General features: G+C 38.4%; 1 protein-coding gene across 4 annotated transcripts in view; it reads right to left on the bottom strand.

Moving 5' to 3' along the window:
• Positions 1-556: 556 nt before the first annotated feature.
• Positions 557-13,102, bottom strand: part of DUS1L (dihydrouridine synthase 1 like) — a 33,963-nt gene continuing 21,417 nt past the window's right edge. For 3 of the 4 annotated variants that reach the window (XM_007482819.3, XM_007482821.2, XM_007482822.2), the window contains exons 8-14: positions 10,578-10,722; positions 9,948-10,044; positions 9,684-9,772; positions 8,779-8,939; positions 3,048-3,085; positions 1,654-1,729; positions 557-1,024 (exon numbers count right to left, since the gene is read on the bottom strand). In XM_007482819.3, coding sequence (XP_007482881.1) covers positions 882-1,024; positions 1,654-1,729; positions 3,048-3,085; positions 8,779-8,939; positions 9,684-9,772; positions 9,948-10,044; positions 10,578-10,722 — 749 coding nt within the window. In that variant the 3' untranslated portion in view covers positions 557-881. The remainder of the gene's footprint in view (positions 1,025-1,653; positions 1,730-3,047; positions 3,086-8,778; positions 8,940-9,683; positions 9,773-9,947; positions 10,045-10,577; positions 10,723-13,102) is intronic. The other variant, XM_007482820.3, reaches the window with a different exon arrangement.

The following is a 13,102-nucleotide window of genomic DNA, read 5'->3' as shown; positions in this document are numbered from 1 at the left end:
CCTCCTTGGGTATTCTTCCTTGATGGCTATGAACATATGAAACGATTGCTATACCCTTACCACTCTTTAGGTCCTTTAGAGGAGATGGGGACAGGATAAAAGCCTAGAAGTTTTTCCTTCATTTATCCTCTGCTTCCCTGGACTAAAAACTTAGAACCTTGAATGAAAAAGCCCTATCTTTCAGCCACTAAGGTTGCTTAATGGAATAGGATGAAGAGGTGGCAAATGAGTTTATTGGATCCCTACTTTTGTTTCAATTCAAAGGTGAGTATTTAAAGGAGATGAGTTATTTGTCCTTGGTAAGGCTACACTCTAGTTCTTGCTACTTGGCTAATGCCAGGGAATTTGACTGGTTTAGTGATACTCTGTTCCACTGTCTTTCAAGAGTCAATCTGATATGGTGGTTTAAGTAGTTTAGGCTTACCAGGCCCAGGGAACTGTCCTAAGTAAAGTGCTGAACCTACCTCCTGGGTTGCTAAAATGAAGTTTCTTGAGAAGTTGATAGTAATCCTTTTCCTTTACCCCCTCCTAGATGGAAATGTCTCACACTTGGAACTATGATGTAAAAGGATTATTTATTTTTTCAGTTTTAAAACACAGGAGTTAATGAGGACAGTGGACAGGCAGGTCCAGCCTGGGAACCTGCTCTCCATTGCAGCATTTCCAGAGGTCCCAATACAGGCCCTGTAGTAAGAGGACCATATACCATTTCCTTCTGTGTTAAAATAACAGGAGATTTCCCTGAGTAAAGGTGTTTCTTTAAATAAGACTTATCTGGAATTCAGCAGCAGCAGCAGCCCTGATATGATTATCAAGGCAGTGGCACTGGAACAGAGGCCCAGGAATGGAAGAAGGGGTTGGACTGGGTTCCAGCTGACCCTTCATCCTACACTACCCATAACCTCTGGGAATCCACCAGGTTCCTTCACCCTGGGATCCCTGGACTGGGGTTCCTGTAAGCTGGGCCGGCCACTCTTCCATGCGAGAGACTTCTCTGATTTGGTTTTAAAAAGCAATCCATGACCTAAGAATAGGAAGAAAAGTAACAGAGTTAGCAATTGTTAATAGAACTCAGAACTCTTTGGTGAGGGTGGAGTACAGTGTCTCAGTGGATACAGAGCTAGTCCTGGAGTAGAGAGTACCTGGGTTCAAATATGGCCTCAGACATTGCCAGCTATGACCCTGGACTAATCACTTAACCCCAGTTACCTAGCTTTTGCCACTCTTCTCTACCTGGGAACCAATAGTATTAATTCAAAGATAGAAGGTAAAGGTTCAAAAATAATTTTGGTGAGGGTAGAGAAGTGACAAGATAGACACAACAGTCCCCAATGAATAGACTACAGAACAGATATATGGCACAATAAATCCATCCAGCAACTCTAGAGCTACTATGACAAAGTTTTAGGGATTAAAGTTAGGATACTCCCAGATCCTGAGGAGGGGTGATGGTGGCTTAAGGATGGAAGCTTAGTGTTTTAAGTCTTGAGAAAACAGCCCATATGAGGAAAGATTCAGCTCCACTAGCCTGACTATTGTCCCTTCCCACACCTCCACCTTCCACATCGTTCCTCCAGTTAGTCATGTTCCTTCTGTTATCACCATCACTACCACCACACCCTCATGACCTTTAGCTGGGAGACCTTCTCTTACCTGGACAATCTGCAGTTTCTTTGAAAGCTCTTTTCTTGCAGCAGCCACGGCACAGGTTAAAAACACATTTGTTGCCCTAAAAGCAAAAGATCTAATGTAGCAAGGTCTGAAGCCTTTTTTTTTTTAAACCCTTACCTTCCATCTTAGAATAAATACCACGTATTGGTTCCAAGGCAGAAGAGTGGTATGGGCTAGGCAATGGGGGTGAAGTGACTTGCTCCGGGTCCCATAGGTAGGAAGTGTCTGAGACCAGATTTGAAACCAGGACCTCCCGTCTCTGAGCCTGGTCTCAATAAACTGGGCTACGCAGCTGCCCCAAAGTCTTTTTTTTTTTTAAGAACCAAGAAACAATGCAAGTAGTTATCAATATCAGCTTATAAGTTCTGCCCAGCATAAAACCAAGGAAAGTTGGGAAAGAACTTGAGAAGGGGAATGAAAGCTCTTCTGAGGCAAGGCAGGTTGGGAAATTCTGCCAGATGCTGCTCCCTACCTAGTGCTGAAAGTACACATCAGTGTCAAGACCACGCTAGAGAAACTACTAGGCTAGACTGCAAAAAAGGCATCTGCCTACCCAGCAGAGCCAAGATGAGAAGGAAAGGAAAAATATGATCTTCTCTTTCCAAGCCCCTATTGCCATCCCTACCTTTCAGAAGAGCCAGAGGAGGTAGCCCTCTTTGAGCCTGCAGTCTCTAGGCAAGGAGGACTAGTCAATCTTATACAAAAAAATATTTATAGCAGTACTTTTTGTGGTAACAATTCATATGGGTTATAACATTCAGAAGTTGTAAGTGCCTTCTCTAGGGTCTGCTACTAATTTTAGTAAAGAAAAATAGAATAGCCTAACCCAACTCAGTCACATCTCTAGATTTAAACAAAAGATTCTGGAAAAGATGATATCCGTGTCTCCTCGCAGGAAAAACCTGAGTCAAGATTCCAAAAGGATCATCCCTGCTGGCACTTTAAATGAACTTAAACAACTTTCTTGTGGCTGTTCTTGCTCACTTGCTGCAGATGGTACAGTTAATAGAGCTGAGCTGTTCTGATACCTGGGAGAGTGGAAAGAGACCTTTTAGGTCTATTTGGCAAGAAGTGAAGTTTTAGGCAGGTTTGTTCCCAGAGTTGCCATAGGCAAAGGTAGACTTAATAAGTTCAAAATTTCTCAGCTAGATTGAGAAATTACAATTCCCATAGCATCTCCTAGTGAGAGAAGTATCCCATTGAGACATCTCTTTCCAGGAAGAATGGAAATAGTTTAATAATGCCCTTAGAGAATGATGAGCCAAGTAGCAAAGTTTATGCTTTTTACAGGGACTAGGAAGGCCCACATACAGGGAAAATTTGTTTATAGGAAACAAGAGTTACTAGTCCAGATGGAGGCCGAAATGCAGACCTACCTTTGGGTTTCCACACTGGTCACATTTTGCATATTTCGCTAGGTAAAAGGAAGAAAAAAATAGTTGGTTGAATGTGATGAATCAGGGAATAATACTGTTAAATTCAACTAAATGTTAATAAAAAGGGGGGAATATAGAACTTAACTGCAATTATGAAGCAATAGTGACCAGTCTACCTAGGCTAAAACAATACTTGAATTTTCTGCAGAGGGATAAGAGAACCATCTACCTGTTTCCCAGTACTTTTGAGATTACTACAGTAGAAAATGAGGATACTAAAATCTCTACATCATTACCAGTCTGGAGAAATCGTGTCTTTTTAAGATTTCACAGCATTTTATTCCCATGACTTGTTTAATGTTCCCCAAAGCACTGAATTTAAAGGTAGGGCTAAATGAAGGAGGCCAATATTCTAATTTCCAGTCCTAGGTTTTGGCCTGAACCCCTACAGCTTGTCCAATAGATAAAAACAGCCAAGACCTAGAATTTATCTAACTGTTTTATTTCCCCTCAGACACACAGGGCACAGGGCTCTACACATAGCAAACATTTGATAAATTTCTGTTGTGTCATATGAAGGACCCAGAGAGAGGTAACAGGTGAGACCAAAAAAACAAAGAAACCAAGTGACTGGCCTAGTAAATAGGTATTGGCAGAAGTGAAGCAATCATCCTTATCAAACAATACTGACCACAGGGTCTAAAATAAAGAGTAAGTTTGATTTTTCCTTTAAATACTTGGATGCTGTACCATTTTGTATATCCATGTTTAGTAAATATTTCACTATCTGTGATCCCTTTAAGCATAATGTAGTTTCCCTGTTTAGCTATTTTAATAACAGCTGCTGCCTTGTCTGAGATTATGATTACTGTCCCTGCTTTTGGGTTCACTTGAAGTATAAAAAATTCTGATCCAGCCCCTTATTTCATCTATGTATATCTTTGTTTCAAGTGTGTTTTCTTATAAAGAATGTATTTCTAGATTGTGTTTCCCAATCTATTCTTCTATTCCCTTTCATCTTACAGGTGAGAGTTCATCCCACTCACAGATGTGATTATTAATTGACTATGTTGCCCCATTAGATTCTCTTGAACCTTTTTCTTCCTTTGCCTTCTTCCCTCTTTACAAAGAAGATGGTAAAAGAGAATGAATACAATCCCTACTAGTGATCTATAATTAAAGCAATGTGCTTTTCCTGGGTGAGTCACATAACCATAACCACTAGCCCTTACCACTCTTCTGCCTTGGAAGCAATTCTAAGACTGACAATCAGGGTTAAAAAAAAACAAATAGTGATATGCTTCTATTCCACTTCTCCCTCCCTTTTTCTAGTCACTTGTTCATTTTTCCTTTTTTATCCCTGTGTAATACCTATCCCCTTCTCCCCCAAGTACCATGACCTCTGATGTGGACCTAGAATGGTGTATAAAAGTTCAATATCTAAAATTGATAGAGAAATGAAAATAACTGTGAGGTTTATAACCTTATCTGTCAAAGATGAACCAGAGGGATAGCTAGGTGGCACAGTTGATAGAGTACAAATCACTTAACTCCAATTGCCTAGCCTTTGCCACTCTTCTGTCTTAGAATTGATACTAAGACAAAAGGTAAAAAATGACCCAAGGAAAGATAAGGGTCAAAGTATTCATAGCAGTACATTTTATGATAACTACAAAAGTAGCCCAAAAAGTAGTAAGGATTCAGTTAGAGATTAGATAGACTATAGTATATTGAAAATTATTGTACTGTAAGAAATAAGGACAATGAGGAATTTAGAAAAACGTGGGAATGCTTATATGAATTGATGTAGAATGGAAAAAAAAGAAGTTGAACAATATATACAATAATTACAATAATGGAAACAAAATCACTGAAAGTGGAAGCTGACCAATCTTGGTCCTTGAAAGGATGAAATATCTCCCTCATTTTGGTAAGACTATGGATGAGAAATGTTGCATGCAATGCCAGATGAGATCAATGTGTTAAATGGTTTTGTTTAAGTATTTCTTTGGTTCAAAAAGTGGGGCTTGATTAGGATTTTGGGAGAATGTGTGCAGATCTGAAAGTAATTGTGATATAAGGTCAATAAAACTGTTATAACAAAAAATTTTATAAAAGACAAACTTCCTTCAAAAGTTGAGATATTGGGATTATTTTGTTTGCTAAGATTTCTCAGATTTGGAAATGATAAATATCTCAGGACCCATTTCTAGATCGATAAAGGGAAAAAATTAGTTCCCTTATTGGGATACATTTTTAAGCCTCTCTTAATTCTTAAATATACCTCCATAGCAATAATAATAGAAAGCCGTAACTTCGTAGTCCAACTCATCATTCATGGAAGAAGATGGGGCACAATGACAAGAGTAGGGGAATGCCATCCAGGATGATATACACAGGATATGTACACTAAGATCACTATTGTAACCATGAGGCCTGGTGGGAAACCCAAACCACTAGCAAACTGGGCTCTAATTGGATTAGCACCCAAGTCAGTGTGATACAACTGCTCTTAAGTCAAACAAGGTTGAAGACTAACCCTACTTAAAACCATAATGATGATCAGAATAATGCAGATAATAGCAGAGTGAATGGTATTCCTTCATGTTCTTATGCTACAAAAAGGCAAGATACACTAGAAGAAATAGGCAATACCAATATCCTCCCTGCTAGAAATGCTTTAGTTCAGACAGTAATGACCACTGAAAAGGGTCAACTCGAAATGTATATGTAATGGAATAGACATGAGTACTTTCATTCTGTGCCATTACTACATCATAACAGAACTGAAAAAAGATTTTACAAGGTATAGACAAAGAAATAATGCTTTCTGTCAATAAAACCCTTAGCTCCAAGTCATACATTGCTCATCAGTATAGAGCAATCAATAATAACTTCATCCCTAAACTTAAATTAGACAAAACAAAATAAAAAATCTGAAGTACTTTAAGTCACTAAAAATCTTCACTTAATACAAACTCTAGATATGTATAGTAACAAAATGAATGACAAAAGCAGCGTGAATTTGAAGTGATTTTGAAAAGGAGACAAAGATCCTTTGACTGGAATTCTAAGGTTTTTAGTTTATAGCAAAAATCCAAATTAGCAGACCAATATACTAAGTATAATTTTTTTAAACTGGCAATTGTTATACACAAATGCATTCTCCTACAGTATTTGGTAGAAATTGTAAAAACATTTTGAGACATATACTGCAGGTGTGCCACAGTGAAAAGTGAGGGACTACTCCTAAATACAAGGATCAAACATCCCCCAGGACAGAGCAACTTGGAAGAATTTTTTTTTCCTTAAGATTTGTAGAAAGATTAATTTTATAACCTAGCCAGTAGTTGTAGTAGAAAATCTGAAGGCAATATTGTTCAATTAAAGGCAATGAAAAAGAAATATGTAAAAATTTAGAAAACAAAAAAAAATTTAAAGTCTAGATTCCCTTAATAAGCAATTAAAAATAAAGGGGAAAAGGTTAAGGCAATGTAAGGAATCAAGGCAGCACAAGAAACAAAATATACAATTCAACATCACAGATTTTAAGAAGTAAATCAAAGATGAGAAAGATGTAGAGAAGTGAGAAGATTTGAAAAGTTTCTAGTCCTCTGGTTTCAAGTCCAACAAAGCAAAATACAAGGTGGATGAAGTGAGAAAAAGAAAGCTTACACATCATTATTCTGATCGATAACAGAATAGCTGCATCAATGGAGGTGAGAAACTTGAGCTTCTCTGAAAAACTAGAAAGCATCAGAGATAAGATATATATAATTATAGGTTTGAGCACTTCATGATGGTATACAAATTAATTGCAAAACACTTTGCTAGCTTCCTAATCCCATCTTTAGTAATAGAAGGCATTCTATATTTATTACAAAAAGATAAGAGCTTGTATCATACAAGGAAACAATATTTTGACAGAGCATCAAAAAGGGTGGTTCAAAATATCTTGGGGTGGGGACAGAGCAAAGAAGGCAGCCAAGTAGCACTGCTCTGACAATCCTTCCAAACCAATCTTTAAAAAAGCACCTCAAAACAACAAGAGTCAAAAACCAACAAGATGGATTGAGGGGGCTCTCCTGCTGAATATAACTTGAAAGGCAGCAGAGAGAGTTGATTTTCATAGGATAAGAGGAAACTGGAAGCAAAACCGCACACAGAGGAGTGCTGGCTGACCACCCCACTACACCAAGTTCCATAACTGGACACAGGCTAACTTCAGGATCTTGGGACATGGGCTACACCAACAAAAGAGCACCTCAGAGCGACTTGGAAGTTCCAGGCCCTGGCACCAGCCTGAAGTAAGGTATGGAAGTCCATAGTGCTAGGACCTTTCAAGCCTGCTCTGCTATGGTAAAGACCTACTAGCTCCAGGGCAAAATAAGTCATAGTGCTAAACCCTGCAAGCCAGCAGTAAAGGAAACAGAATCAGCTAGCTGTTTTCAGAATTCCCAGTCCACAAGCAAAAAAAAAAGGCTGGGAAAATGAGCAAACAATTAAAACACACACACACACACACAACCCTTGAAAATTTCTATGGGGACAAAGAACAGAACAATGGTAAGAGCCAAGCAATCACATGCAAAATTAAAAAACAAAACAAAATGGGAATTGGTCTAAAGGTCTGGAGAAACTAAAAAAGGAATTTAAAAATCAAATATGACAGGTTGAAGAAAAATGAGGAAAAGAAAGTAATGCCAAAAAGCCTCAGGGCAGACTAGAACAATTTATTACAAATCCTTTATTATTGCCATTGGCTTACTTTATGATCTCAATATCTTTTACCTAAACTAATATAATGTTACCAGACTTTCTACCTGTTATAACTCATCATAAACAATGAAAAATAACTAATCTTCCAGACTTACATTCTCATTATATGACTCCACTGGTCAAAAACTCTAGTAACTACTGAAGAGTCCAAACCTTTTAGTTTGGCATTCAAGGCTCTCCAATTTGCCCCCACCCTATCTTTCAAGTTTTATTTCACTGTACTCTACTTGACAAACCCTTTGCTTCAAGCAAAATGGAATTTCTTTTACTTGAAAAGTTCCCATCCATTTGTCTCTCTATTTTTACACAAATTAGTAACTTTGCCAGAAATGTCCTTTCCTCATTTCTGTGATGTTCTAGCTGCCTTTCAGGGCTCAGCAAAAATGATACTTCCTCCATGAAGCTTTTCCTGATATTTCAAGTTAGAACTCCTCTTCCTCCTCTGCATGTTTATTATACACTCATCACATGATTCTTGGTTCAAATCCTGGCTACAGTACTTACAGCATGGATAGGTCACTAGCCTCAAGTTCCTTCCCTATAAAATGTAGACAACAATAATTGTAGTTTCTACTTCCAGGGTTGTAGTGAGAAATCAATTTTGTAAATTGTAAGGCCTTATAGCAATATTACTGTTGTCATTCATTCGGATTATGGTTATTTGTGGTATTCTTTCAAGGTTGTAAGTAAATGACAGAGGCCATATCTACTCTTTTAGTCTAGCATGGAATCTTGCATGAAAGTGCTTGATAAATGTCTGCTGGGCTCCTGGGTAATTCCAATTAAGGATGTCTCTTCACTACCTTCTATAGGAATTTCATCTAGCACCTGTTTTTGCCATAGTTAATATCAAAGGTAAAGAAAATGGAAAGGATGCTCAAGTACTTAAGAGTTATTCTTTTCTGCTAACATCTCTCCTCTGCAGACCAGGGTGGGATAGGCCAAAGCTTACGTTTCAGAGAAGGGTCAAAGTTTTTGTTTGGGTTCCTCAATTTCTTTTTCTGCTTGTTCTTCGAAAGAAAGTCTGAACTGGCATCCTCTTCATCCTCCAAGGCTCGCTTTCCCCGTGTGCTGCGATCAGTGCTGCCATTCTCCTTGCTTGCCTCTTTAGGCCTGAAAGGGAGATGCCACTGGGATTATAAACTCAGAAGCAAAAAGGCTAGGAACCCTATTATAGTTACTGAAGGGACAGTGGACTCACAAATCAACTGAAGTGAAGTGAGGGCTCATAAATAGATTCAAATCTCTTATAAGAAACAAAAATTGATGTGAAACGAGGAGCAAAGAATCTCAAAGGGCTGGGGGCATTGGGGTGGTTCAGTGGATAGAGACCCAGGCCTAGAGACAGGAGGGCCTGAGTTCAAATCTGGATCCAGACACTGCCTAGCTGCATAACCCTAGGCAAATCACTTAACTTTCAATGCATAACCCTTTTCTGCTTGGAACCAATATACAGTAATTGATTCTAAGAATGTAAGGGTTTAAAAAAAAAACTCAGAGGACTAAGGTGTAGAGTGTGTGTGCTGAGTGAAGAGTAAACATTTGTCACACTCTACCTCTCATTTATAATTCCAGAAGTCTGAGGCTTTCATTCTGAAGTCTTCTTGGCTACTGAATCAGCTACCAAATAAGACTGCTAAAGATGCAGAAGTAGAGGAAGAGCTAAACTATGTCCATCATGAGATATGAAATCAGAATTTCTGACTTGTTAGTCAAGGAGAATTCCCAAAAGAGGCAGAAAGGTAATATCCAGTCAAATCCAAGGAAAGCTGAGAAATACCTATGTAGGAAAGTATAGCCCACTCCTAACTCCCACCTATACAAGGCCAGTCCTAGACTAAGTCCTACATAGCTCACCCAGGTCGGACATATGGCTGGCAAATCCAGTGGAAGAAAGGCAATCCTCCCTTGGGCTTCTCTCCTTCCTTCTGACTGGCCATTTCCTCCTGTAAAAGTACAAGTATGACTAGTGACCTTCCTTCTCAGTACTGAGAGGCCTAGGTTCAACTGTTCTGGACTACCTAGCGTCACAGATCCAGTTTACCCAAACTGTCCAAGGAAGACACAGTCAATATCCAGGCACCTTGTTACCAAGTTCAAATGGGAACTTCCAGAAAGTACCTGACAACGCAGCTTTAGTTCTCTGCTAACATCAGCAATCCCTTCCAAAGTTTTCACTTTGGCCAGTTCTTCCCGAAGTTGCTGATGAATCTGTAGCCTAAAAGAGAAAGAGATATACTACTCATTCCACAATGACAGGCTTGGATTCTCCATTTCTTTTAGGTGGGTAGATGTGAGGGAGAAAACTAAGCAGCTATACTGCAGACAAAACAACTTTGATGACATTAAATACCAAATCACATTAGATAGAGTTGACAGAGACTGCAATCATTTTTCCTCTTTCCTACATATAGATTCCTCTGCTTAACTTCACCCATCTCTAATTACTCTATTACTAAGTCCTTTGAGGACTTGGGAAGTCCAGGCATATGCTATTACTTTGCCCCTTCTGTAGGTTGACTGAGTGATTTCATGTATTTACATTTTTAAAGCACAGGAATCATGTCATCATATTTTATTTATATATTTATAATATAATTTTATTTATATAATATTTATAATTTCTATATAAACATTATATGTACATTTTATGTATGTATAAATATAATTTTCTCTCTTGATATTTAACCTCTACCACCACCCTTTGGACACAGTAAGTTTTCAATTGCTTTGCTCTCCAGAGAAACTCACGTGTGATGCCATAGCTTAAAGAGATGAGCCCGGACATAGGACAGAGGGCAGGGGTGCTGCTGTACAATCTCCAGATATTCTTCAGCCATCTCCCACACCAGTGGATTTCGACCCTCAAACAAGGCTGGGTTGTGTAGATTACCCTCTAAAAGATAAGAAAGAAATTTAAAGCTGTGATGATGCAGAAGGCCAAGTCTCCCTGAGTCCTGAGATAAAGTGAACTAGATCTCTGAAGACTTGAAACACAATTTGGTCTGTGACCAATAATTCCCTAAGAAGTATGACAGAATAACTGTATGGGTTCTAAACAACAATATAAGTTGTAGCTAGCAATTTTTTTTCCCCTGGCGATCTTCCCACAAGGCAGTCTGCCACTTGAAAAAATTATCTAAGCATTCCAGTAAGAGTGCAGGACTCTATCAAAAATGTCAAGCTAAAATTCTCAGGAACGAGAATGAAGAAGACCAAGGTAATTGTGATATCTTAAGAATAACTTCCTAAGAAAAATAAGTACACAAAAATATTTATAGCTGTGCTCTTTGTAGTGGCAAAAAACTGGAAAACAAAGGGGTGTGCATCAATTGGGGAATGGCTAAAAAAATTGTGGTATCTGATGGTGATGGAATACTACTGTGCTGAAAGGAATAATGAACTGGAGGATTTCTATGTGAACTAGAAAGACCTCCAGGAACTGATGCAGAGTGAAAGGAACAGAACCATGAGAACATTGTACACAGAAACTGATATATTATGGCACAAACGAATGTAAATTCTTTACTAGCAGCAATGCAATGATCCAGAACAATTTGAGGCTACATGAGAAAGAACACTATCCACATCCAGAGAAAGAACTATGGGACTAGAAACACAAAAGAAAAACATAAGATTGAGTACATGGTTCAATGGGTATATGATTGGGGGTGTTGACTTTATTTATTTTTTTAAACATTATTTTTTTATTTGGTCAATTTCAAACATTATTTCATGGTTACAAACATTATTTTCTATTCCTCCCTCCTCTCCCGCCACCCCTCCCATAGCCGACGCATAATTCCACTGGGTATTACATGCATCCTTGATCAGAACCCATTTCCATGTTGTTCATATTTGCACTAGTATGTTCATTTAGATTCTATTTCCCCAATCATATCCCCTCGAACCATGAATTCAAGCAGTTGTTTTTCTTTGGTGTTTTTACTCCCACAGTTTTTCCTCTGAATGTGGATAGTGTTCTTTCTCATAGATCCCTCTGGGTTGTTCAGGGACGTTGCATTGACACTAATGGAGAAGTCCATTACATTCAATTGTACCACAGTATATCAGTCTCTGTGTACATTTTTCTCCTGGTTCTGCTCCTTTCACTCTGCATCACTTCCTGGAGGTTGTTCCAGTTCCCATGGAATTCCTTCACTTTATTATTCCTTTGAGCACAATAGTATTCCATCACCAACATATACCACAATTTGTTCAGCCATTCCCCAATTGAAGGGCATCCCCTCATTTTCCAATTTTTTGCCACCACAAAGAGTGCAGCTATGAATATTCTTGTACAAATCTTTTTCCTTATTATCTCTTTGGGGGTATAAACCCAGCAGTGCTATGGCTGGATCAAAGGGCAGGCAGTCTTTCATCGCCCTTTGGGCATAGTTCCAAATTGCCCTCCAGAATGGTTGGATCAGTTCAACTACACCAGCAATGAATGAATGTCCCAACTTTGCCACATCCGCTCCAGCGTTCATTACTTTCCATAGCTATTATGTTAGCCAATCTGCTAGGTGTGAGGTGATACCTCAGAGTTGTTTTGATTTGCATTTCTCTGATTATAAGAGATTTAGAACACTTTTTCATGTGCTTCTTAATGGTTTTGATTTCTTTTCTGAAAATTGCCTATTCATGTCCCTTGCCCATTTATCAATTGGGCTCCTTGTAAATTTGAGTAATTAGACCTTTGTCAGAGGTTTTTGTTATGAAGATTGTTTCCCAGTTTGTTATTTCCTTTCTGACTTTGGTTACATTGGTTTTGTTTGTACAAAACCTTTTTAATTTGATGTAGTCAAAATTATTTATTTTACATTTTGTGACTCTTTCTAAGTTTTGCTTGGTTTTATCTTTCCCTTCCCATAGGTTTGACATGTATACTATTCCGTGTTCACATAATTTACTTATAGTTTCCTTCTTTATGTTCAAGTCATTCACCCATTCTAAGTTTTTCTTGGTGTAGGGTGTGAGGTGCTGATCCAAACCTAATTTCTTCCACACTGTCTTTCATTTTTCCCAGCAGTTTTTATCTAATAGTGGATTTTTGTCCCCAAAGCTGGGATCTTTGGGCTTGACATAGACTGTCTTGATGAGGTTACTTACCCCAAGTCTATTCCACTGATCCTCCTTTCTATCTCTTAGCAAGTACCAAATTGTTTTGACGACCACTGCTTTATAATAGTTTGAGATCTGGTACTGCAAGGCCACCTTCCTTTGTATTTTTTTCATTATTTCCCTGGATATCCATGATCTTTTGTTCTTCCAAA

This window comes from Monodelphis domestica, chromosome 2 (assembly GCF_027887165.1).
Source record: "Monodelphis domestica isolate mMonDom1 chromosome 2, mMonDom1.pri, whole genome shotgun sequence".
Lineage (NCBI taxonomy): Eukaryota > Metazoa > Chordata > Mammalia > Didelphimorphia > Didelphidae > Monodelphis > Monodelphis domestica.
Note: the sequence above shows the minus strand (reverse complement) of the source record. Positions and strands in the feature narration are given on the sequence as shown.